The sequence below is a fragment of the Recurvomyces mirabilis genome (assembly GCF_035927965.1).
Source record: "Recurvomyces mirabilis strain CCFEE 5264 chromosome Unknown scaffold_6, whole genome shotgun sequence".
NCBI classification, from domain to species: domain Eukaryota; kingdom Fungi; phylum Ascomycota; class Dothideomycetes; order Mycosphaerellales; family Teratosphaeriaceae; genus Recurvomyces; species Recurvomyces mirabilis.
In genome coordinates this window covers 633,207-658,346 of record NW_027041940.1, presented here as the reverse complement: position 1 = coordinate 658,346, position 25,140 = coordinate 633,207, and the positions used below count along the sequence as shown (strand labels likewise).

Genomic DNA, 25,140 nt, shown 5'->3' with positions numbered 1-25,140 from the left:
AAGTGTCGCCTCGAGTTGCGGAGTAAACATCCGAGCATGTCGGAGCGTCACTCCGTCGCCAGTGAGCTCAAGGGCAAGATCTCGATGCTCCCTGCCTAAGGCGGCTGTAGTGCCGCATTGGGTTCTCGGCCCTGTCCAGTCTGTTGCAGGAGAGATGTCGAACTGAGATATTCATGTTTGGGTCGAGATCTACACACTTTGAAGAGGAGGTGAGGTCAAGAGTCGCGACGTCAATATACAAGGGATTCTAGCCGTCCAGTCGGAAACATCTCCTTGTACTACCTTCATTCTAGAAAAGTCGTATGGAGAGAAGAAAACTTAGGTGCGGTTTGTTCAAGTGCCTGTCAAGATGAAGATATAGATGAACACCGTAAAGCACAAGTTTATAATTGAAGTGAGTAGATTTGCAGAAACTGAGTTCTGTACCGGCAATACACAAAACAGCCTGATGGTCAATGTGCTAGCAGAAACTCAAATCAATTATGAACGGACAGGTGATTTCACTTGCACAACCATTACTTCACAAAGTGTCGACGCGGATCGAATGAAAGCAAAGATCACCACAATGGAGGAGTTGAGTGCGCAATAAGACTGGAGGCACGCATCCCGAAAGCCCAGACTCCGTCGCTTGAACCCACAGTAGCACCACAATGGCAATTACTCTACACCCAGTGTACGCCAGAATCATCTCCCACCAGCCTGCTTGTGCCTTGCGAGCTCTTCGCGTACACTGCCGCCGCTCGCCTTATACCACACATCGCCACCCCATCGCATCATTCTCTCGCAAGCCGCAGTGGGACCATCGACAGCAGGTCGGACATCCAAGAAGAAGACGGGTTCACCAGTCGGCTCAGGAGGTCCAGAATAGTAATCAATCACATACCGCACTTCTCGACTCTCACCATTCGCATGTTGTCGTTGCACAAACCAGTCGTGTCGGTCGAAAGGTGGGTTGTCTGGGAACTGGCTAGGATATAGCCATGCCATGAAACCTAGCATTCGTGCTTTCGGTGTCGGCTCGTTCGGTCGTCCCATGAAGCGCAGTAGCTTTGGCTCAGCATCCACCTCTCCTCTCCGTACTCGCCGCATCGCCTCCATAATCGCGCCTTCTTCACCCTTCCGGCATGCGTCCCAGCCTGCAGATAATCCTCGGCCGAATCTCTGCTCCCATCCCTTGATCTCCTCCCACGCGCCTTCGTTCAGAAAGTTATGCACTGCCACCATGCTCTCCACATGTTCCGCAGGTGTATCCGTGTATCCTTTCCGCAGCATAGCATTATACATCTGCTGTGGCGAAGGATATTCCCATGTCCCTGTGCCATCGCCTCGTGGTATTGTGGATGCTTCTCGCTCTAGTGGTAGGATGACTGCTTGTGAGGTTGACTCTTTCACATTCGATATGTTCGATGGCATGTAATTCAGCGGATTCAGCTTCGAGATATATGATGGGGATGCAGTAGGAGTTTCAGATTCGCCAGGCTTGTAGGGGCATGCGCTCTCCTTGTCGTTCGCAGGTGGTAGTTGTGCTGGTGGAGGTGTAGGCTTGCGCGATGAGTTGTGCATAGGGCATGATGGCTACGAAGCATTAGTGCGTGATACCGGACTCTTACTGCTCGGGCGACATACTGGTGGTTCGCTGCTCGATGATCTAGGAAGTGGATGTGGCGCACTCGTCGGCACTGCCGTTGCATCTGTCCAGAACCAGCCCATGGTGCCAGAAAAGGGTATATTGAAAAGTTCGCTGAGGTCGTCGGTGTGATCGGATGAATGGCAAGTACAATTGCGAATGCAAACGCATTTGCGACCAGACGATGACCATGTCGTCAACCACAACCACGGGTTTATCGCGGGTGGCGCCGACATCCCAAATCGGAAGCTACACGCCGACTCACTTCTTATCATTTCTTCCCAATTCCTTCTTGACAGCATCGTAGCATCCCAAGATCATGGCTCCCTACATTGACAGTCCACGGTCCGAAGCATCAGCTGACGATGGGAGTGGTAGTAGTCGCAAACCACACTTTCTCGTGATCGGAGCCGGCTCTCGAGGTACAGCCTACGCCGCTGCCCTTATCCGTTCTGGTCTGGGAGTCGTCGCCGCCATAGCAGAGCCGATCGCTTTCAAGCGGAATCAATTTGCAGAGGCTTATATACCGAACGATGTACGACATCACGCGGAGGCCTCTTATAGCTTTAATGACTGGCATGACTTCCTTGTCTATGAGGAGCAGCGAAGAAAAGATGCAAATGCCAACCCTTCGGACGTCCTCCCTGGCGTTGATGGAGTCTTCGTATGCGTCAAGGACGATATGCATACTTCAGTTGTCACTGCTTTGGCACCCCTCCAGTTCCATGTAATGTGCGAGAAGCCATTGGCCACAACGCTAACCGACTGCCTAAACATACAGCGAACACTCTCACAATACCCTACTCGTGTATTTGCCATCGGCCATGTCCTGCGATACAGTCCCCACAACATGCTGCTTCGCCATCTTCTGCTCGAAAAGAAAGTAATAGGCGACTTGCTGAGCCTGGAGCACACCGAACCTGTAGGCTGGTGGCACTTCAGCCACTCCTATGTCCGAGGCCAGTGGCGTAAGGAGAGTATAGCTGCTCCGAGTCTTCTGACCAAGAGTTGTCACGATATCGACTTCGTACTCTGGATGTTATGCTCGCCGCCTCCTGGTCGTGATGGCGCGCAGGCTCACACTCCAGCGACCGTCAGCAGCAGCGGTAGTCTAAAACAGTTCAAGCGTGCTCGGAAGCCTCGAGAAGCTGGGGATGCCACAAATTGCATGTCCTGTCTAATCAAGGATAGCTGCATGTACTCTGCGAAACGCATCTACAACGACAAGCATCTCGCAAAAGGCAAAGCGAAGTGGCCAGTTGAAATTGTCAACCCTGAGATCCCGCATATACTGGTCACAGTGGGTCTGGAGGCGGCGGAGAAAGCTCTGCTTGTGACCTTGGCAGAAGACTATGACGCAGATGCAACCCCTGTCCAAGACATCGAGAGCCGTCCGTGGTACGGTCGATGCGTGTGGGAGAGTGATAACGATGTGTGCGACGATCAGACCGTGACATTCGAGTGGGACGACGTACATGGGACGGGCAAAGGCTCAAAGACAGCCACGTTCCACATGATCGCACAGACACTAGCACAATGCGAACGTCGAGGGCGGATATACGGCACGAATGGCGAGATCAGCTACGACAGCAAGTCTATTACTGTCCACGATTTCACAAATGACAGCACAGAGGTCTACAATCCTGAAGTGCCTGTCAATAGTCATCATGGAGGTGGCGATGATGGCCTGGCGACAATGTTCGTCAAAGCAGTCGCTGCTGTCATGGATGGTAAGATGGGTGTTGAGGAGGCGCAGAAAGAGTATCTAGGCTGCACTCTTGAGGAAGTGATTCGTAGCCATGCTGCGGTATTCGCTGCTGACCAAGCACGACGAGAACGAAAGGTTGTGCATTGGGATGACTGGTATGAGAGTCATGTCACGAAAATGATCAAGACTGGTTGAAAGCGTGAACGAGACCAATGTTGGTCGATTGGCTGTCACGTGGACCCACTGTCGTACACAGACCGAGGTCGTTACATTGAACTCTGATCGTCACATACAAGGACAAAGCATTCAGGACAGGTTCGACAATGCTTTCTTTGTGATTGGTGTTATTACTGAATGTCTGAATGTCTTTGTCGCACGAGACACAATCCCCGTACATTAATACAGACGTGGTAGTACGCACAATGCTCAGCAACAAGCTGAATACTATCCACGAAGATGAGCGAATCCACACCTTACAGAGCCAGGATACTGGAGCACAATGCACAACAAGCCAGATTCCGTGCGCAACTATCGATCGACGCAGCCCAGCAGGCCCAACAAGAATTCGAGCGAGTCAAGCACGAGGTAAGGAAAGCAAAAGTCGCCTGTCACGCAATGGAAGATCGCGAGGATGATACCGAGCGCTTTGTTGTTGTGAATCGTCGTCGACGTTTCGATCGTGTGGAGAGTGCCAGTTATACCGTTCTCGCCGCCTTCAAACGGCTTGTCGTTGCCGAGAAGGAGGCTCACGACAAGCTGGAGAGGGCGAGAGCAGAGAAGATTGAGTCGAAGCCGGAATACAAGGTCGTTAGGAAAGCGTCTTTGGATTTTACTGCTTCGATGTCGAAACGTAGTCGACGTGAGCGGGTGAAGCGTTGGATGAAGTCGATATTGGGACGGTAGGTCAGGGTATAAGATATGCATTGAGTAGTCTTGTTCAGCGTTTGTGGTTCGGTCATATGTCTTCTCCACTCCCTCTGCTGCTTTTTGGCTTTTGTAACAGCCACTGTGTAACGCCTATACTTCCGATCCTCGCTCATTGCTTCTTCATGATATTGGATCCAAGAACATGCGTGCATACCTTAGTAAGCTTCGCCGTCAGCCAAGCCACTTCCGAAGAACCGGATGCTTCGGGTGTGACAAAGGCTGAAGCTTAAACATGCTATACTCTAGGACTACTGGAGGACGATAATGTTGCATCAACAATTCGCGGGGTGAGCCTACTGGATTTGAAACCATAGGTTGATTCGACATAACGTAGAAACTTCTTGCACGCTCCCATCGACAAGGACCGAGCGAAATCCTCGTCATCATGCTCAGCACGATATTTTCTCGGATATCGGAAGCAGAAATATCTCCAAGACTACTCCGTACACAACGTCTGACAAAGTCATGTGCTTTCGCCACGAATGTCTTGATCAGCACGGAGATTGTGCTTTGGAACGCGGTTTCGCTTTCCTTGAACATCCGAGGACTGTGGACTTCACCTTCCAGCAACGACCTAGTAGGAAAAGCAACAGGTCTGTCCAGAGACTGCGTTTCGCACTTCCTTCGCTTGCTCATATCACTACTCTTGATCTTCTTCCTGTAGTCGCTCTGAGCATCCTCAGTGGGCCATAGAACAGCACACGTGCGGTAATCATATCTGTACACTGATCGCACTACTATCGACAAAGCGGAGAGACATTATGGCACCAGTAATATGGGGACTGGATCTTGGAGAGCTTCAATGGGGAAAGTTTAGCAGCAAGTATATGTTCGGGAACAGAGACTACCATCTGCGACGAACGAAATTGGCGGTCTATCAATGCGCCTTGATCTTCTGTGTAATATCCGAGTCCTTGGGCACGGCTGCGTTGTCGGGTTTGTCTACAATGTAGCTTATCCCATTGCAGCCGACAAGAAGCTAACCTTTCGACAGATTACATCTCCATCCAGCGCCACGTTCAGACATATTTCCGCGCACCCACCGGTCCTTATCCTGACCTCTATTTTCACAACAACGATTACGTCGCAGCTGGATCTTACAACATCTGGGCCGGCGTCTTCGTTGCTTTCATCTTCGGCGCGGCATTCTTCTTCGACCTGATCTGGCCCGAACGCTACGAGAACAAGAGTGTGCGCGTGGCTTGGAAGGTTACTGGAGTCCTTGCAGTGATGTTCCACCTTGCTTCTGCGATCCTCTTAACGATCGTCACAATAACTCATCGCAGTTATTGCTCTGGCGTCGATGCAGCGACTTGCGAGAGCTTTGTGGCGACAAGCAAGAAGGCTAAAGAGGCACCCATGGTGTACGGGAAGAATGGACGCGCAGTCGCAGCCGTGGTCTTTGTCTGGCTTGGATGGCTGAGTGTGCTTGCCAGTTGTATATTATTATTTGCTGGTATCAAGAATACCGAGTATGGCCTCGGACCCAAGTCAGCACATGCGGAGGGCAGGGAGCGAGCCCACTGGAGGGCTAACCACGACCCGAATGCGGAGCAGGATCCAGAGATGGCTATGAGCAAGAAGTCGAGATCGAGCAGTTCTGCACCTGGACATGATACTCCCACTCCAGCGCCTGTCCATGCAGCTCGAGATGGCACGGCCGATAGCCCATACACTGCACAGGCGACCGAGATCCCAACTGATCAATACACCGGAGTCTGAAACAGAAGGACGGTATACGCCTAAGCAGCCATTGCGGCACAATCGGCTGTCCAATCTCATGGAGCAGGAGCAAGGTAGTCCTCAAGGAGACACGGAGGATAGCATGATGTCGGAGCTTACTGGCAACACGACTTTCAGTGCTCTCGCTACTGGAAGACCACGAGTATCAGAGGATGAGGCAGCTAACGACGGACTTCTTCATAAAACCTTGAGCGGCAGGAGTTGGGCCGCTTTGACGAGTGGCGTGACGGATTGTGGATGGCAGAGTCGATGAGTCGACTAATGCTACTCATGTATACTTGCATAGCGGCGTAGTACTCGTTGTTGACCAAGAACTGTTCCCATCTTCCTGCTATCCTTTGGGGCCAGCATGCGTCGTGGTGGGATCGTCTACGTTGAACTTGCCAATCCTTGTCGCTTGCATATCCAGTAAACGTGGCGGAAAGGAAAGTGGCTTGACGCCTGGCCCTGGCCCCGCAACAAACAAACGCGAGCACCACACCGATTTACGTCATCGCGACGTTGGTCAAGGAAGCTGCAGCTATTGACGCCTTCTCATCTTTTCTTGCGCCACGTTTGGAGCTTCCTCACTTCGACACCAGCCTTCATCCCTTCTCTCCCTACGTACTACCACACAACACATCGAGCCCATCAACACCATGAGATTCCTCAATACTCTCGCATTGGCCCTTGCCACTGGAGCTGCGGCCGATAGCTTCTTTGGCTCAAACGCAGGTACGTGTCTTGTAATCATGACATAGATATCAAAGCAACGTTGACTGACCACCGGCGAGCCCGCACAGTCTACAACAAGTGGCATGAGACTGAGCTTGAGCGATGGCTCTCCGACCACAACGTCCCATACCCCACTCCAGCGGACCGCAAGGATCTCCAAGATCTTGTCAATAAGAACTGGGATTCGAACGTTGTGAAGCCATACAACAGCTGGGACACTAACCAGCTCAACAACTACATCAAGTCCCAGGGTCACGAGGTGAAGAAGGGCACAGAGAAGAACAAGGACACTCTCATCAACCAGGTTTCCGGCTTCTGGAAGGGCACCGCCGACAACACCAACACAGCTTACGGCAGCGTCCAGGGCTGGATCTTTGACACGTATGTAACTTCTTTTAAGTATCACGTGCACATACTGACACTTCGCAGCTGGACTGAGTCTCAACTTAAGTCCTTCCTCGACTACCATAAGATTCCCAACCCAAGCCCTCGCACTCGCGACTCGCTCCTCTCTACTGTCCGCTCCAATTATGCTTCGGCTGCCGAGAAGGCTGGCGAGACTGTCAACTACCCTGGCAACTGGATCTATCAGTCTTGGTCCGACTCTGACCTCAAGCAATGGCTCGACGAGCGTGGTGTCCCAGTCCCGCAGCCAGGTGGCCGTGATAAGCTCATCGCCTCTCTCCGCCGCAACGCCAAGGCTGCCTCTGATCAGGCTTCGGGCTCCGCTGCCTCCATTTCATCCTCTGCTGCCAACGCCCAGCAGTCTTTGAGCAACCAGGTCTTCGACAGCTGGAGTGACAGCCAATTCAAGGACTTCTTTGACAAGCACGGCATCAAGGTTCCTCAGGGTAGCAAGCGCAATGAGATGGTTGCTCTCGCCCGCAAGAACTATGCTGCTCTGTCCGGTGACAACGTCGCCTCTTCCGCCTCCAGCTATGTTGGAGCTGCCACCTCTTCTGCCGGCAACACTTTCGCGCAGGCTACCAACGACGCTTACGGCTCTTTCCGCAACTACTACGACTACTTCGCCAACCAGATCGGCTTCGCTTCCGCCTCGGCCAAGGCCAGCCTGAGCTCTGCCGCTTCGGTCGCGAGCCAGTCTGCTTCCTCCTTCTCATCTGCTGCCAGCTCTTCTGCTTCGTCGCTCGCCTCGGCTGCTTCCAAGTCTGCGTCCAGCGCTAGCTCTGCCGCCTCCAAGAGTGGTGGTAATGCCGCCAGTGCCGGTAGCTCTGCTGCCAGCGAGGCATCCCGCCAAGCATCTTCCAGCGCCAGCTCCGCTTCCGCCCAGGCTTCCGCCAGTGCAGCGTCTGCCTCCGCCAAGGCAGCTGGCAGCGCTCAGTCCGCCAGGAACGAGCTGTAGACGACGAGTCACGATCATGACTACTTCGATATGAGGGGCTGCACCAGTGGCTGCTTACGACCTCTGAAATGACTGTATTACGATTTGTGATACAGGAAGACTGCACAGTATGCAGCGAACAGCTACGACATAGCTTTGACGAATTGCGCGAAAAGAATGACTATGAGACATGAAGTGTACTTTAGTTGGTAGTGAAAGAGCTACGTGGGTTAGCGATTATAGCGGCATCAAAAATGTTTTCATTCACAGCTCATCACGTCGTCTCACAACACCTCCGATCAGCCTACCATGTTACAATGCATACATCACAAGATTGTCGCTGTCCACTGTAAGTTATACCCTGCTGGCTTTTTGTACTCAGTCCAATCATTCTTGTATCCCATTCGTCCTCATATCGATCAATCTAGCCTCTATACCCCATCTAGAAGTCCATGGGCCTCTGGGCGGATCAAGGATGTTATGTCTTTGTTGTATCAAAGCGACTTTTTATGTCTGTGGTTGTCTCTACAAGTAAGGATGTACCACCTGTTGGTGCTGACTGGTTACCCGCCATCTTGTTATGGAAGTGTATCCTTCACTACCCGTGTCAATGATCCAGTGTTACCATTGAGACCGAGACTCATTTACGTTGCTGATGATGAACAGGAAAGAAGCAATAGACGAGTCCTTACTTCATACTCGCATATTGTACTGTCTAGGCCCGCAGTTGGGGTAGTCACTGTCAGCTTCTGAGTATTGCCTCTGTGAGTGCAAGGAGTAATGTAAAAGGTAGCCTTTGAAAATAGGAACAAGCACAGCGATAGGATCAACGGATCCACTTTTGGGCAGGCAGGACAGGCAACAACGCCACCGCAACACCCATTGATATTGAAGTCGGCTCGCTTCTTGACATCCCCAGATTTGTGGCTACACTTCATGCATAGGCGTGAAAGAGAGGCACGCAGTCAGAAGATGGGAATCCTGGACCTTCCCACAGAGCTGCTGGTCCTCATCGTTGAGCTTACCCGACCCAGCGATCTGGACAGTCTTGGTCTCTCATGCAAGACCATTGCCAAAGTGGGCAAGGAGACTCTTCGAAGACATCGTTCATACAAGCGTCAATGGAAGCATATCGACCTTAACGACAGGCGGCAACAGGGTCGCGAACCACAAACAGCTCTGGCATTAATCCTTTCTAACATTCAGGACCGGCGCATCGCGGAATACATCGAAACCTTGGACCTGAGATATTACTCTGACGAGGTCGACGTAGAGTCAGGCATCAAGTCCCTGCTGGCGGACAAGGGGAATGAAGCTGCCCTCGAGAGACTGGTGACAGATTCTCCATACCCACTTTCTAATCTCTGGTCGAGGGAGAGCTGGGAGGACGACAGGCACTCCCAAAACCCCTTTACACCTTGGACCTACGAGGAACTTACTACAGCCGTACTGCTCTCACTATTACCGAATGTACGGACTCTCAGACTGCCGGATCAGTGGCACGAGACTCAGTATAGCTCAGGTGGAAACAGCAAGTCTTCGGCGCTGCGCCGAGTCCTGGATGCTATCGTATCTATGGCCAACAAGTCTTCACAAGGCGAGGCTCCTCTAAGCAGTCTGGAGACTATCTTGCCGTACAGTGAGACGCAATACGACCCGCGGAATGGCCTATGCGAGGTGTTGCCATTCATGTCCCTGAAAAGCTTGCAGAACCTTCATGTATGCAACATGGTAGGTGTCGATGACGGCTATACTGGTATACCATTTCTCTGGTACCATGGGGACATCGCCTCGTGCCTGCGCACGATCCAGCTACCTGGTGGGTGTATGGATGCGGCCGGCGTTGCCGAGCTGGTGCGACATACACCACAGCTGACAACTTTCGCCTACTCACATCACACAAAATGGCACGGCTGCCTACATGACTGGGGTGCGGGATCATTCATCGCTGCCATTGGAGAGCATCGGGGCGACACAATCACAGAGTTGGCGATCACGATCGACCTTCTCTTCGGCATGATCGAGAACGGTGTGACGTCTTTGAAGGAGTTCAAACGACTGAACACTGTCGAGCTCGACGTACGTGTTTTTGCGGGCCCATCGGTGGCCTCGGGGAATCGGCAAGGCATGGAAGGGGAATTCACTGCGTGGGAGCCGTCGAGCGTGCCGAATTTGCTTGATATCCTTCCTCCCACCATCTGCACAATCAACTTGTTTGTTTCCGATGACGAAGGCGAGGTAGACGAGAAGCAATGCGCCACTGTCTTGGGTAAATTCCTCGGAGAATTGTCCAATGACTTCGGGCATCCGGTCAATTGCGTCGTACGCTCTAATCGCAAAGGTGACGAGCTGCAAGAGATCAGAGATCTAGTCAGCAGCCGTGCGCTTGCCCGTTCTCTTCGCTGGAATGAGCGAGTCGAGCAGAAGGACAAGCCGATGTGGCAGGAACAGTTCATTGAGCGCTATGGGGAGATATTCAAATGATGTGCCTATCAAGGTGGCTTTTCAACGATGTACAATTCATAGCTCTCCCGCCGCCATTCGCAGAGCTCACAGATCAGGCCATGGCGAAATCCTTCCTCGTCACGGGCACACCAAAATCCACAGGCTCCGTCAAACTCCTCGATGCCCCCATCCTCCTTCGCTCCGCATGCCAATGGCTATGTCCATGCACAGGTGTGTTCGCCGGGTTGGGCGTCTCGCCCAAGTTCAGCCTCTTCAATCCTTCACAAATATGTCTCCGCAGCACCATCCGTCTTCCACCAGGACCAAGCTGTGGACTGTTCCTCGCACTCTGAGTAGTCGTCTGGCTGTGGTTGAGTTGGTTGAGCGTGAAAGCGTGCATGGACTTTGCGTACGATAGCAGTGTCCCCACCGAGGGCGATGCGAGCTGCGATTGTGTATGGGCGTGCATCAATTTGGAGTAACTCTGTACCCGGCCCAGGAAGTTCTCGCGCGGGGCCAAGGATTCGGGTGAGGGCTCCTCATCATCGTCTGATATCTGATCCTCATCATCTGTACCGTTGCCTGGACAGAAGCCACTGAACAGATGCGGCAGTTGTCTGTAGACGCTGTGGTATGGAGAAGAAGGAATCTGCGTTGATTGTCGTCGGCCATCTGAAGGCGTAGAAGCGTAGCCGACCTCCGCGCCCGGGGCGGGAGTCTCAAGCATCGAAAGGGCTAGTCGCATAGTCAGCTTTGTCGTCGTCAGTAGATGAGCATGCTGTGTGGACTATACCTAAGAAATGATGGCGTCTCATCAGCGGCGAAGACTGTTATGCTTATCCTCCAATATGGACAAACACCATAGCACGTCAGTCCTGGTTGAATTGGCTATCGAGACCTCCTCTACAGCCAGCGCACCGAGCCTGTGGGAGTAGAGACAAGCCGTCGCCGTCATTGTCACCAGCACTATTTTGATCCTCCTTTGTCGCCACCAACCCACCGTCACACAACATCGTCATGTCCCTCGACCCGTACCACCATCTCCGCAAACAGTCGTCGCGCTCGAAGACAAGTCTGCAAGCAGAACAAAGACATTCTTCACAAGGCTGGGAGTACGCGGTCCGTTCCTTACCCAGCCACATTCCAGTTACATTCCAGCCGGTTGCGGTAGGAACAGCATGCCAAGCCTTGTCATCCGTGGTTGACGTAGTCGTACCGTGCGGTCTATTGCGCGACTCGTGCTGTTGCATTTCTTGTATGCTTCCGGTTCGTGCGTGCCATTGCATGGTGGATTCCAGCGTGTCGAAGTTTGAGCTCGGAGTACGGAAACGCTCATGGGAGCCAGCGTAGATAGAGGATAAGTGTACAAGTTCTCGATCTTCTTCTCCTTCTTCGTGATAATGTTCTTCCTCCATCTTCTCGTCTTTCTCAAGCGATAGCATTGACTCGAAAACCACCCACGCCAAGGCATATCAACTCAACACCTCACCAGCATCAACCCAGCAAGCCATCTCCGCACGCCACAACCTCAGAATACCTGCCTTCTACAACCACATCAACCAAGCAATGCACCACACACCCAATGCCATCGTGGCTCTGGCTTACGCCACAACCCTCATCTTCACCCGCTCCGCCCTCGCCATCCCAGCCCCAGTGCCCGGCCCAGACGGCTTCCCCCCGGGCCTCCCCACCTGCGCGCAACCATGCCTCCTCACGGCAATCGGAAACTCCAGCTGCCAAACCTCCGATGTCCAATGCATCTGCTCCAACCCCAGCATCAGCCAAGCACTAGCCCAAGCCGTGCAGACCGAGTGCAGCGCCGCAGACCAAGCAGCGTTTGCCGCTTTTGCCGCGAGTTATTGCAGTACTTCCAGCGCCGTGTCCCCGGCGGCGTACGCATCGAGCACCCCGACCGAAACACCAGCGAGTAACACCGACAGCGCCACCGTCATAATTCAAGCATCGATAACCACCCCACCGACCTCAGCCTCTGCTGCCGACTTACCAACTGATGTCACGGCCCCAGCCACCATGTCCACTCCGACTGCAAGCTTGTTACTAGACACCTCGTCGCCCGAGATTCATTCGACAATGTTTGTCACTACGCAGATGACTTCGACGGTCTATGCGAATCATACTGCTATTGCTACGAGGAGTAACAGTACTTACCATTCTGCCAACACCTCTGCGGTACACACTAGTGCGCCGATTAGTGGAGCGGTTGTTGGTTCGCATATCGGCATGAGCGTGGCGGCTTTGGCGATGGCGGTGGAGTTTATGGGGTTTATTTTCTCGGAGCTTTGAAAGGGCTTGGGAGAGAATTTTAGGTTAGCTTTAGCCTTACTGATAGAATTTATGAGATTTTCATTCGAGCCTTTGCTGTTGTTCAGTACTTCCAGTGCTCCATCGTCCTGCTCTAGTTCGTCCTGGCCTCATCTGTTCTTTTGGAGCATGAACGAGGTAAGTCAGGATCTTGGTGTTTTCGCCATGCTGCATTTCATATGTATCTCATGTCTGATTAGAATAAGGTAGAAGCCCTGTTGATGCTTGAGAAATGTGCTGTCGTCGGCAAGATATTGCCGTATACACAGTCTTCGAGGCAATGCTTTGTTCTTCATTTGGCCGCGGGCTGTCATGCCCAGCTACGTTCAGAGTGCTTACTATCAGATTATCTTTGTGTCTTTGAACTACGCTGAGATACTACAGGTGGTAGATCTCGGCCGTATCACACTCTCAAGCTTATATGGTATAGCCTACATTTCATATGTTTAGATGTCGTGAGGTCGGGACGGAGAAAAGGTCACCTCCGCGGCCATGATCTTGACAGCAACTTCACGGACATTAGATCGACACGGCCGGTCGGACTCGCATTGATTTCCCTCACGCAACGTAGACTGTGTAGGTGCCTGGCGAAGGTGGTGTGATCTGTTACATCTGCTGAATTAGCGTTGTTCCTTGCTTGTCGCTCGTTCAAATGCAAGTACCATCTCTTCCTCGTCTGTTGAAGCATTTCATAGCATCATCACCATTGAAAGCAGCTCGACTCCCGCGTTGGCAGCAGCACCTCCGCACCTTCCACACGACACGCACGCGACACTCGGTCATGACTTCCACCCTCCTCCACGCGGTCGTGGGTTCACCCACCGCACCCTCTGCTCAGCCGTCAGATGTCGCGAACAAAGTGCACCATAATAAGAATGGAAAGGGCTTCGTCAACCCATGGCCCTCGTACGTGGAGAGGACTGGGATGGAAATGTTCCGCAAGATGATCTGGATGCGTCTCTCAGGCAAATGGGTGAATCCAGACACCACTCCACCCACCATCCCAGTCCATAAACCCAGCTTCCTGCCTACCAGACAGACAGACAAGCTCCGCGCAACATGGCTGGGTCACGCATGCTACTACGTCGAATTCCCCGGCGGCCTACGAGTCCTCTTCGACCCAGTCTTCACGGATCGCTGTAGTCCCTACCAATGGATAGGCCCGAAACGGTATACAGACATGCCATGCGAGATCGAGGACCTCCCTTTCATCGACGCGGTGGTGATAAGCCATAATCACTACGACCACCTGTCTCATCCCACCCTCCAGAAGATCGCGCACAAGTACAAGAACGTTCACTTCTTCGTCCCGCTAGGCAACAAACCCTGGTTCAAACACATGGGTCTCGATGACACCAACGTCCACGAACTAGACTGGTGGGAGGAGAAGGAGATCACCCTCTCGCCGGCTGACCGAGGAGAAGGAGATCAGTCTGATGCTGGCGATGTCTCCGCAGTAATCGGCTGCCTACCCTGCCAACACACAAGCGCGCGAACAGCCTTCGACAAAGCCCACACCCTCTGGGCCTCGTGGTCCGTAACCTCCGGTGGCAAAAAAGTCTGGTTCGGAGGCGACACAGGCTACCGCACCGTCCCCGAGCTCCCGAAAGAGGAATTCGACTACGGGGAGAAACACGCCGATCTTCCACACTGCCCTGCGTTCAAGGAAATAGGCGATCTGCGAGGACCGTTTGACTTGGGTCTGATTCCGATTGGGGCGTATGATCCGCGGTTTATCATGAGTCCTATGCATGCCAACCCGTATGATTCCGTCAATATTTTTGTTGACACCAAGTGTAAGATGGCGCTTGGTATCCACTGGGGTACGTGGGTTTTGACTACGGAGGAGGTGCTTGAGCCGCCTAGGGTGTTGAAGCAGGCTCTGAAATGGAAGGGGCTGGAGGAGGAGGTGTTCAATACTTGTGATATTGGCGATAGTCGGGAGTTTGACTGAGCCAGAAATGCCGCCTTTTCCTGATTTGGGTTTGGGTTTGCGGATTAGCGTGGTGTCTGGGTGGCTACTGGTTCGGCTGTCCCGGATCTTCCTCGGTCTGCGGTCCGGAAATCTGGGTAGATTTTCACTCTTCTGACCTCAATCATGGAGACTCTCGCAAGGTCATTGCGACGGGATCTCCAGACCGCTGTGGACGTGTAGCATCGGGTGGATGACGGCCTGTACGGTTCGATCTTTGCTCTCGGCCACTTCTGGACCTCGTCCGCACCTCCTGGAGTTGGATAGACATGTACCGCGCGCAATTGCATGCTTCAGTGCCCACACGGTTGTCGAAGGGGAGGCGCTGTTTTATCACCATCTGGCGTATCTATGATCACTCCCTCCTCTCGAGACCGCTAGAGGATGGTTTAGCTCTTACAGTCTGGTCGTGTCCCACCAACAGCTCATTACGGCGTCAAATGATGGCGGGCCGCGCCTATCGTCTTCTTGACCGTGCCGCTTCTACCAGGCACTATTCCTTGCTCTCGTGGGCTTGGTCGTATCCTCCTCATCTTGTTTACCGCCTGAGAATTGGTAGCGCGGTGTTCGGGGGTGGTTGAGCTGGGTCCTTTGGTGCTGGAACGCGTCAAAAAGGCACGGAGGTCGTTTGCTTGGAGAGCAGGGGGATTCGAGCAAACATGCCTTGACCGCGCCATCCATCTGCATGACAGCAACGATGCTCCGTCGGCAGTATCGCCCTGCTCGCTACCACCACCAGCAATACCTACCCAGCAGTATAATAATTGCAGCCCGGGCTTGGTCCGAGCGCGCTTGTTGAGTGCTTCGGCCAGTGCCAAGGATTTGGGTCAATGGGCGACGACGTGCTTTAGAGCGACGATAGCGATCGGTATGCACGTCGACAAGATACTACCGAGCCTGCTCTACAATCTCTACCAATATCCGTCGCATAAACACGACTCCGTCGTCGTCTACGGCTCTGCATAGCGTGTAGCACTGCCACAAGCCGCTACTTCCCCAACCAACACGCCAAGCCTTTGAGTCGACCAGCGATAACATGATATAGAGCAACGGCAATCCTACATATGGATATCAATAAGATACTTTCGACCTTGCTCTCGAATCTCTAGCACATTCTATCTCAACAGCTCCACTATGTCGTCGTCGGCGGCACTCTAAAGCTTCAGCCTCTTCTGCTAGCAAACCCTCTTGCTTCTGAACCCCCTCCGCCACCGACTTGAGCCTCCCTCCTCCTTTCGGGTTGGTCAATGCGTAGCCACTCCCGTCGTCCGCACTGACTATAAGTTCCTCGTCGCACGCACGCTCGCACAATTCGAAATTGTGCAAGCAAGAAGATTCTTCCACACAAATAAAAATCGGTGGACTCGAAAGGTTTGTTCTTACAGTGATGTACGTGGGTGGCGACGAGCTTACACATAACCCTAGTGCATCTGACATCAATCGCACCGCCATCTCCTATCACACAACCACAATTTGGTGGGCTCGAAAGGTTCGTTCTTACGCTGGTAGTTTGGAGTGGCAGCGAGCTTACACTTCTTGTTTAGTATCATTAACATCTACTGCGTCACCACCTCCTACCACACAAGCACAATGGCTGCTCCTATTGGTGCGCAACACCTCCTCACTCTACCGTCAGAGATACGCAACACGATCTACGAATATGCTATTGGCATGGGTGGCAACAAGATCATCACAATCAAGTTCATTACCAGTGAGAGCACTGACGCCGACACTGGTCTCCTGTCCGCCTGCAGGCAGATCTACAACGAGGTCAGACTTATGTACGCGACGGAGAACCATAAGTACTACTTCCGCATCAACCTTGCCGATGACGACATGCTAGAGGCGGCGCTACTTCGCCTTGAGTACATCTGCAAGCTCAGCACGCAAGTCCATGCTCCCATTCAGGTTGTCGTCCAGCTCCTCAACCTGCAATGGAAGGACCTCTGCCAGATCATCACCATCGCCCTCTTCCTCCGCAAATTCGGCAACGGTAGGACGAGGAACGTGTACTACGAGTATATCAAGGTCTCGGACGCGCTCCCGAGTAGAGCCTTCACGGGTGACCGGCACAAGGTCGCCTTCTACGTCCCATCGACCGAGAAGAAGCCTCTCCTCGTCACAGCAGCCAAGGATCTCTTAGACCAGGGTCTGGCAGCCCGCTTTAGCAACATCACTCGGGCTCAGTTGTTGAGGGACCTCGAGAACTCTGTGCGGACGTACCTTGCGTCGGGTCAAGGCGCGTACAAAACCCGGCACCTCGTTCCGCACCCCTCGGGCCTCTACTTCACCGGCCCTCAGCCTCAGCCTCAGCCTCCTGCTCCGGCTGCGGCTCCGGCCCTTATGCCTGCCCCTGCCCCTGCCCCTGCCCCAGCTCCTGCTCCTGCTCCGGTCCCGACTCTTCCTCCACTCGCCCTCACTCGCCACACTTCCGACCCGGTTAGAGCTCAAACTCTCTTCACTCAACACGCCTCGACTACGGTCTCGCTCACGATATCTACTCAGCTCACCACGGCCGATCCATCTCACGACCTTGGCCAACCTGCCTTCACTCCTCCTCGCACTCTTGACACCTTGCCAACGACCGTGGATCCAAGGTCCATCATGCTGACCGGCTTCCGTCCCGCCAACACCATCCCGCCATTCTCTCACAACTATGACTATAGCTCGCAGGCCTATGGTCCGCCGTCCTACTATGGTGGCGGCATGGCGTCGGGGCCATTATACCCGGGCATACAGGGCACGCAGGCGTCTCAGCTCGACACGGATGGTGACGTCTTGATGTCTGACGAGTAACCTATCGACTACGATATTTTTGCCAAGTTCACGGGATTCCGCAACAGACTTGGCAATTGAGTCTTGGTTGATCTTCGTGTTACACTAATAACCAGACGACCCACCTGATATCGACGACGACGAGGGCGTTGTTATGGTGTGGATCGTGGCTCTGATACGAGAAATGGTGTGTGATTGAAAAGTTTTTGCGGTATTTGTTGCTTGTTTTGTTTTGCGGTGAGTTTGATAGGAGGGCAGCGTCGAAGACGAGGATTGGAGGGAAAGTGGTTTCATTGTGGTTTAGATGTTCTTGATGTCTTATGTAACATATTCAACTCTACCCAATTCAGTACGCTCTGGTTCCCGATGTGAGATGGTCGTTGCGGTGCTCATATCATATCTAACGTAAGAATGATCTCCGGTGGAGAACCTACCCATCAGCATATCCATAGAACATCAGTGGCATCAGATACCTTCGTTCGCATGAGTACGAAAAGAGGTTCCGAACGCAGTGTTCCTACCAGGAATCAATTTGCGAGGCTTAGCTCTGCCGTTGTGGTATTCGGCATGCCATTGCCAATGAGACATGTCATGCTTATTCGCATGTCTGAATCACGCAAATTGCGGAGCACACAAGCTTTGTAGTAGAGTTGATAGTGTTATATGCTTTATATCAAGCTTGCGACTGAAACTTCGACATCCGCTAGCGGCCGCTATCCACAGCTCCACTGATCAGTCAGCAGTGAACTTGCATAAAACACGTTCCACGTCACATCTTGTTGATCTGATTGATTGACCAGCCACGTATGCACGAGGTCCCACCTCGCCATCATGCCGCCAAAGTCCCCTGTTGATGATGATGAAGAACGGTCCAGAGGGTTGATTGGCCTGGTCCAGGTACTCACTTCCAGCTGCTGATGGTACAGCGGCCACTGCTAATGGTAAGTAGAGCCTCGTGCTCAAGCCTTTCCGCATCGCTCTCTCACGGACCGCCTTACGCGCATATCTCACGACCATAATCGTCGTCACTACCGCAATCACCTTGCTTGGTTTCGCGATCTCGGCGTACTTGCTTTTCTACTGGTCCTACGTCCCTCGCATCGGCTTCGAGCGGCCCATCAACCTACAATTCGACATTGTCCACGGCCCGAGCATTGGAAACTCAGAAGTCGCGAAGAACTACCACCCGTACCCTTATGGAATCGTCAACCTGTATCCGGACATTTTCGGAGCACAAATTTACGATGTGGCGATCGAGCTTACACTACCTCGCACTCCAGAAAATGTGAACGCCGGAAATTTCATGCTCGAGGTCAGTATGTTGGCACCGCGCGAAGGAGCTTTCAGCAGTATCGCGGAGAAGGTGCAGGCCGGTATGACGTCTGGCACAACGGAGCCGGGTGTCCTGGCGACATCACGGAGAAGTGCTATACTACAGTACAGATCACCCATCATCGAGCTCGTGTACAAGCTGACCGAGATCCACTGGTACCTGCTTAACGTCCGATCCGAAAGCGACAAGCTACGTGTCCTGATATTCGAAGGTGTTGAGTTCTCCCGTGGCGCACGAAACGTACCCCGGACCATGAGACTGGAAATCCAGAGTACCGAAAGACTGCGAGTTTACGATGCGAAAGCAGTGTTCCGAGCACGCTTCCATGGTCTGAGGTGGCTGATGTACAATCACCGCATCATCAGTGGTGTACTCTTCATTGGCGGCTTTTGGACGACGGAGATGATCTTCGCAGGCTTGGCTTGGGCCCTGATCGCGATGTCCTATGCACCCACGACACAGGAGACGAAGGCAGAAGAACTAGATGAGCTTGCTCAGCGTGTGAAGGACGAACCCGATGACGAGTCGCATACCCCACAAATGTCAGACACAGAACGAACATTTCCTACATTGTCTGGGCAGCAACCACTACGATATCAGCCGGAGCCACGAATCAAGCTGGAACATGGAGAGAGACCTGCAATAGTACCCGAGTACGTCAGCAGGGCAACAGAAGCAGATGTGGAAGACGAAGACGAAGATGCGGACTTCCTCCTGGACTCTGGCCTTGGTACAAGTTTAGAGAGCAGTGGTCCGAGGAGGGCTGACAGCATCAAGCGAAGGAGAGGCAGGACACGACCGTATGAGGAAGAATGAAATAGCATCATTGCCTTCACTGAGAACGGCTATTGGACCTATCAATGCGGTGCCCGCCACTGCATCTGCATCAAGTAAGATTGGTAGCTTGCAGCACTGCCGTATATACCCTCTTCCCAGGAACAGCCACAACTCATCGATCGTCCTTGCGAGCATAATCATGACGGCCTCCGACTGTCGCTGGCCCGAGATCGTACGCGAATGTGAGACTCTTCCGCATGACGGCAGCCGCTCATGCGGAGCCCTGCAGTCAGTGATGGTGACCGCAATGTTCTCCTGCGATTTCTGTCATCAAGTTTTCGGCTCTGGAGGGTCGCTTACACGTTGAGAGCGATTCTGCCAGTGACTCCAAGAACAAACAAGTCCGAGTCAACACACTGGTGATCGAAGAGCTTGCGCAGACATCGACCCCACCAATCTGAACCCCAGCGGATGTCGACATAAGTGTTCTGTCCTGGCCTAATACCGACAACTACACCTGCTCCCCATGTGCATGATTTGTACTGGCTCCGTAAGCTGCTCCTGGAGGTCCGTTCTTACGCTTGCCGGTGGCGCGGACCAGCTTACATCACCGCAGTGAACACGGCGTTGTACTATGATGCCGCAGACTAGCCATCAACAATGTAACAGTATAGCGTACATGGCGTGTTTCAGGACAGACGGTTACTGGTCACGGTGCATGAACGTATGTTCTTCACTATACGTCATCCGACAGGAAGAGCACTTCGCGTCCAGTCGATCTTGAACAATGAACACTGCTCGCACGATATACACACATTGCATGTTGTATCTACAGAAGCTATTTTGGCAAGCACTATATCCGTATACTGTCATGATCATATCACTAATGTCCATGTCCCTGCTAGCCGGACAATGCTAATCGAGCAGCAAGCACATAGCCAAATTTATTTCGTTGCGATACCGTTGTTTTTCATGCAGACTCTGAGGACAACGAATGAGCACGCCAGAAAGCAGCCGGATTGATGGCGTGGCACTGGAGTACCACAAAATCTCCTAATGCGACATGGATGGCTTCCCACTCCTCTCCTTGATGGCCCATCGACCCGTGAAGGCTCGGATGTTCTTGCCCCAAATGAACATTGGGATTCCCATCAGCCCGAACAGTGCGGTTAGACCAGCATAGGCACCGAAAGCCCCGTCGTGTCCGGCCTTCTCGATGAATTGCGAAACGCCATAGCTTGTACCGAAGCTGATGAACCCACGGAGGGCGCAGATGACAATCAACACTGGACCCGAGCGGGCCGGATACGAGTCCAGTAGCCAAGTGATAGCCGCGATATTGCAGCCGATGAAACAGAAGATATAGGCACCGTACGCGAACACAATGGTGAACCAATGATAGTCCTCCGGGTGTTGTGCTGCTTGGCCATAGAGAACAGCTGCCAAGACACCGAGCACGACAGGGATGACGAGTAGGATCAGACGTGCTTCGGGCTCGTGAACACCATTGTTGCGACGCGCGCGCCATTTGATGATGAAGTCTGAGCCATTTCCAAGCAATGGCAAGGCGACAGCAGAAACCAAGATCTGTGAAGCGTTGACGTAGGATGCAGCATTATTCGACCAGCTGTATGGAGGTGCGGTGACAATGCTGCCGTAGGTCGTGCCAATGGCGATGTTGATACCAAGGGTGAGACCGTTCAAGCAGAAGGCCCAGAACACATTCGGAAACAACAGGATCTGGAAGGTGTTCTGATAACAGTCAGCTATGTTTGCGTTGTCGTGCTGGAGAGAGGTATCTTACTCTGAGTGCATAGATGCCCTCTGACCAGTCCGGTGGGCCAACGAACAGGCGCATGTCCGACCAGAGGGTACGGGCTTGATAGGTCTCGAAGTCGAGAGCAGGTCGATCAGATATCCGCATTGGCTTGGTTTCCTGCTCGTGCTTTAGATCTGCTTCGGCGGTCGCTTCTACTGTCTGACCATAAGCGGCCAGAGTGCGCGTGTATCGACTTTCCGGGACGAAGAAGATGGAGGCTATGAAAACCACCATAGCAAGACCGACTCCGAGGATGTACCAGTTTCCAGGCCCGATGGCACCAGCGATGGGTGATGCGAACATGGTGTACAATGCAGTGATACTCAACTGCATGGCAGATTGCCACATGAGGAAGGTCGAGCGTTCATGCAGGAAGTGGATCTCCTGGATCATCATGGGAACCAATGCCTCACTATTGCCCGCAGCAATGCCGAGTATCATCCGAGCTCCCAGATGCCATTCGTAGCTTTTTGAGTATGCGGCTAGGAGGCCTCCCACCAGCATAATGATGAGCGAGGCAAGGTACACCGACCTACGACCAACAGCCAGAGCGAGCGGCATGCAGATCAGATTGCCAATCCCCATAAACTAGCGACATGTCAATCGAAGACTCTTGCGATCAGTCGTTTGCAGGCTTACCATGGACGGGTATGTCATCAAGGCCGTAATATCGGCGTACGTTGCACCCTCTACGAATTTGTCAGCTCGGCATTGCCAGGCAGATAGTAATCGAACACATACTGGCTGCGTACTCCGGGATATAAAAACCGAGCAGTCCTCCAAGACCTGCCACCAGCGAAAGGCCTAGGCTAGAGACTACACTTTCGATCAGTCCTTGCCATCCCGCAATAACCAGGCATGATCAATCGACTTACATGCAGAGAGAAGCACTACGAAGACAACCTTCCGCCAATATGGCATGTTCAGTGGATCTCTTGGATCCGAACTCGGTGCAGGGACGAGCAGGATCTCGTCGAGATTGAGCTTCGTCGTGCCCATGACGGCCATGCCGTTGGTGTCATCGTTGGCAGACTCGATCTCCAGATGTTCGACACCGGCAAAGCCTTTCTCGGCGGCGACCTCGTTCGCCATGGCTGAATGATAATTCTAGAAAGTCCTCGTTGATAGACAGTTGGCTACTCTTGATACTGCTACCGTCAATGCCGATGGGACAGGCTTACTTTAATGTCGATCATCGCTGGTCAGTTGAGCAACGACCTCGAGGTGGCGCTCGGATGCCATGCATGTTCGGAAGGAGTGGACAATGCCTGTCAATTTGAATACTTGATGCTTCACGAATCATGGTCGTCTCAACTAGTTCTTTATGGGACTCGTGGCTTGCACGAACCTGGTCGAGACCCCAGACAACGTTCGGGGTTTGTGCGGGGAAATCTGAGGCGAGGTGAGGTGCTCGTCCTCTCACTTCCGACCGAGTGTGGGCGCCCTTCTCGAGCTATGTGGGCCGGTCCCACACGATGTATTCGTGTTCTTGCGGAGAAACATAGCCCGTTCGACTCGACCAAAGAAGCCCGAGACGCTTGATGATGTTCAACAGCTTTGGGGAGTCACACCACAAGACGCTGATGTCGAAGTCGTGATTTGGAAAGTGATTATAAATTCCTGTATAACGCCAGGAACTCGAAAAAAAGGAGGAATGTTCTCGTCGGATGGATACCTGATGACTGGATACAAGGTCTGCATAGCTGATTTGTGAGTCTCTGCTTGGCCACGGAAAGCTGTCGATCCAAAGGGACCATATATCCCTGTATCCCAGTCTCGATGTCGGATGTTCAAGCATCGATACGGAGCCAGGAAAGGAATCTGCTGTGCGTGACTGGGGACATGTCCGGTGCAGGGTTTCGTAATCAATGCCATTTGACTACCGTGTTTCTCACCACGAGCACAAGTCTGCTGACAGTGCTTGTGGAGCTAAAAGTGTATTGTGTCAAAAGTTTGACCACGGTGAGAGCACCATGCATGCTGTGGTGGCATTGCTTTCTCCAGACCGCCATGGGCTGGCGAATGCTGGAGACTCCCAGCGAAACCTTCCGGGTGCATTGCATTACGAAGACCGGAGCCGGCTCCACTCCAATGAAAGCAACACAGCTAAAAAATCGTTTTGTATGATGGAATTGTGGATATACATAACGCTCAGTCTAGTAGCGTGGACTCCATTTCATGCGCAGGCTGACCGACCCAATGACTTCTAGTATGGCTTGACACCTGCCAGCTTTAGGACCTGGTCGGTGACTGTGGGCTTCTCGAACGGCTCTGTTCGGTATTTCGGGCACACTTCACCATTTCTCATCGGCTTCTCGCTTGAAGGGCGAACATTACTGGAAAGATATCAGTCTTGCTCACCCGTAGTACGATCACAAGCACTTACCAGTGAGGCCAGTGGGTGGTGCCGTAGTAGTTCTCGAAGCATTCCTTCTTCGCCTCTAACGCCTCATCCGTGGCGAACTTCCTAGGTGTCATACAGATGTACTGTGCGTGTCGAATCTGCTCACCTTCCGGGAACTTGGCCATGTGGAGTGTTCTGGAGTCCCAAAGGACGAAGTCGCCGGGCTCCATGTTGATCTTCACGAGTTCGCACCCTCTTTCCTCAAACCATTTGACGTCCTTCTGGCTGAAGAGGAAGAGATCCATAAACTTGATCTCTGGTGGAGGCGCATCCTCGTGGTCTGCAGCCTCACGCTTGTGTGCGAAGAACTCGTCATGGAGTTTGGCGGAGCCCTTCATCAAGACAAGACCGCCGTCGTTCTCGCCATTGGGAGCGTAATTCACCAGACCCTGAACGGCTTGCATACCCTTCCTCTCTGGGTTCTGATCGCAGTGTGGCCACGGTGTCCAGTTGAGGTCCTTGCGAGGAGGGAAGATATTGACACCATCGAAGGATGTGATGAGCTCGTCCGTGCCCCACAATTTCTCGAAGATGTCCACGATGGCCGGCTCTGTCCGCGCTTCCCATGTGTGCTTCTCGTGTGTGGAGCCGTAAGCGAAGTACATTCCGCCTTTGAATGAGACTGGCAAGTGGTCTGCAGTCCACGTTGACTTGTCCTTCTCGTCGAAGCCAAGGTCGAAGTTCTTCAACCATTCGAGCTGCTTGTCGACATAGTACTGGGCTCGCTCCTTGCTTAAGACATTCTTGATGAGTACGCATCCGTACTTGTGAAATTCGTCGCGCCAGTCGCCGTATATCTTGCTGGTATCAAACTCGATCAAGTCTTTGGTTTCATACTGGGTGCCGAAAGTGCGCCTTGCACCATCTTCTTGTGTCTGAGTCGTTGTGGTGGACATTTTGACGTTTGATTTGAAAGCTATCCACGATGCAAGGAGATTTGATGTGTGAAGATAGACTTGTATGGATTCAAGCACATCTTCTGCGGCTCATTCATATAAGTCATTGTCGTTGGAGCCGCAATAGCAGCTCATCTCTTCGGAATATGTGGACTGTGGAGGAGGAGCAACCAGGTGGGGTAAAGGTGGAGTTGAATGGTATTTTATTCCGGTGGAGAGCGAACGCGTGACAACGCGTCTTCCGACGAGAACAAGAAAAAGATCAGTGGCCCCGTGCAGGAATATGGCACCTCCCTCATTCCCTTGTCGTTCTCAGGAGCTGAACTTCACCCAACA

The 25,140-nt window shown here is 52.8% G+C and overlaps 13 protein-coding genes across 13 annotated transcripts; 9 read left to right on the top strand and 4 right to left on the bottom strand.

Annotated features, from left to right (window-relative positions):
• Positions 1-684: 684 nt before the first annotated feature.
• CYC3 (holocytochrome c synthase) lies at positions 685-1,710 on the bottom strand (the record flags this gene model as incomplete). The annotated part of the gene is made up of 2 exons (XM_064835744.1): positions 685-1,575; positions 1,627-1,710. 2 exons carry the CDS (start codon positions 1,708-1,710, stop codon positions 685-687), a joined length of 975 nt encoding a protein of 324 aa, XP_064696794.1.
• Positions 1,711-1,946: 236 nt separating this feature from the next.
• On the top strand, positions 1,947-3,530 carry LTS14_003038 (uncharacterized protein; the record flags this gene model as incomplete). The annotated part of the gene is made up of 1 exon (XM_064835743.1): positions 1,947-3,530. The coding sequence occupies one exon, from the start codon at positions 1,947-1,949 to the stop codon at positions 3,528-3,530; it is 1,584 nt and encodes a 527-aa protein (XP_064696793.1).
• Positions 3,531-3,791: 261 nt separating this feature from the next.
• LTS14_003037 (uncharacterized protein) lies at positions 3,792-4,238 on the top strand (the record flags this gene model as incomplete). Its single annotated transcript, XM_064835742.1, has 1 exon — positions 3,792-4,238. The coding sequence occupies one exon, from the start codon at positions 3,792-3,794 to the stop codon at positions 4,236-4,238; it is 447 nt and encodes a 148-aa protein (XP_064696792.1).
• Positions 4,239-5,023: 785 nt separating this feature from the next.
• LTS14_003036 (uncharacterized protein) lies at positions 5,024-5,984 on the top strand (the record flags this gene model as incomplete). The annotated part of the gene is made up of 2 exons (XM_064835741.1): positions 5,024-5,198; positions 5,257-5,984. 2 exons carry the CDS (start codon positions 5,024-5,026, stop codon positions 5,982-5,984), a joined length of 903 nt encoding a protein of 300 aa, XP_064696791.1.
• A 659-nt stretch (positions 5,985-6,643) lies between these two features.
• On the top strand, positions 6,644-8,082 carry LTS14_003035 (uncharacterized protein; the record flags this gene model as incomplete). The annotated part of the gene is made up of 3 exons (XM_064835740.1): positions 6,644-6,719; positions 6,746-7,100; positions 7,149-8,082. The coding sequence occupies 3 exons, from the start codon at positions 6,644-6,646 to the stop codon at positions 8,080-8,082; spliced, it is 1,365 nt and encodes a 454-aa protein (XP_064696790.1).
• A 951-nt stretch (positions 8,083-9,033) lies between these two features.
• On the top strand, positions 9,034-10,545 carry LTS14_003034 (uncharacterized protein; the record flags this gene model as incomplete). The annotated part of the gene is made up of 1 exon (XM_064835739.1): positions 9,034-10,545. The coding sequence occupies one exon, from the start codon at positions 9,034-9,036 to the stop codon at positions 10,543-10,545; it is 1,512 nt and encodes a 503-aa protein (XP_064696789.1).
• Positions 10,546-10,618: 73 nt separating this feature from the next.
• Positions 10,619-11,792, bottom strand: LTS14_003033 (uncharacterized protein; the record flags this gene model as incomplete). The annotated part of the gene is made up of 2 exons (XM_064835738.1): positions 10,619-11,241; positions 11,639-11,792. The coding sequence occupies 2 exons, from the start codon at positions 11,790-11,792 to the stop codon at positions 10,619-10,621; spliced, it is 777 nt and encodes a 258-aa protein (XP_064696788.1).
• Positions 11,793-12,072: 280 nt separating this feature from the next.
• On the top strand, positions 12,073-12,810 carry LTS14_003032 (uncharacterized protein; the record flags this gene model as incomplete). The annotated part of the gene is made up of 1 exon (XM_064835737.1): positions 12,073-12,810. One exon carries the CDS (start codon positions 12,073-12,075, stop codon positions 12,808-12,810), a length of 738 nt encoding a protein of 245 aa, XP_064696787.1.
• A 799-nt stretch (positions 12,811-13,609) lies between these two features.
• On the top strand, positions 13,610-14,782 carry LTS14_003031 (uncharacterized protein; the record flags this gene model as incomplete). The annotated part of the gene is made up of 1 exon (XM_064835736.1): positions 13,610-14,782. The coding sequence occupies one exon, from the start codon at positions 13,610-13,612 to the stop codon at positions 14,780-14,782; it is 1,173 nt and encodes a 390-aa protein (XP_064696786.1).
• A 1,608-nt stretch (positions 14,783-16,390) lies between these two features.
• On the top strand, positions 16,391-17,596 carry LTS14_003030 (uncharacterized protein; the record flags this gene model as incomplete). The annotated part of the gene is made up of 1 exon (XM_064835735.1): positions 16,391-17,596. The coding sequence occupies one exon, from the start codon at positions 16,391-16,393 to the stop codon at positions 17,594-17,596; it is 1,206 nt and encodes a 401-aa protein (XP_064696785.1).
• An 810-nt stretch (positions 17,597-18,406) lies between these two features.
• Positions 18,407-19,724, top strand: LTS14_003029 (uncharacterized protein; the record flags this gene model as incomplete). The annotated part of the gene is made up of 2 exons (XM_064835734.1): positions 18,407-18,472; positions 18,525-19,724. 2 exons carry the CDS (start codon positions 18,407-18,409, stop codon positions 19,722-19,724), a joined length of 1,266 nt encoding a protein of 421 aa, XP_064696784.1.
• Positions 19,725-20,738: 1,014 nt separating this feature from the next.
• On the bottom strand, positions 20,739-22,596 carry LTS14_003028 (uncharacterized protein; the record flags this gene model as incomplete). The annotated part of the gene is made up of 5 exons (XM_064835733.1): positions 20,739-21,437; positions 21,490-22,092; positions 22,144-22,193; positions 22,246-22,320; positions 22,380-22,596. The coding sequence occupies 5 exons, from the start codon at positions 22,594-22,596 to the stop codon at positions 20,739-20,741; spliced, it is 1,644 nt and encodes a 547-aa protein (XP_064696783.1).
• A 1,114-nt stretch (positions 22,597-23,710) lies between these two features.
• Positions 23,711-24,804, bottom strand: LTS14_003027 (uncharacterized protein; the record flags this gene model as incomplete). The annotated part of the gene is made up of 2 exons (XM_064835732.1): positions 23,711-23,840; positions 23,891-24,804. The coding sequence occupies 2 exons, from the start codon at positions 24,802-24,804 to the stop codon at positions 23,711-23,713; spliced, it is 1,044 nt and encodes a 347-aa protein (XP_064696782.1).
• Positions 24,805-25,140: the final 336 nt, after the last annotated feature.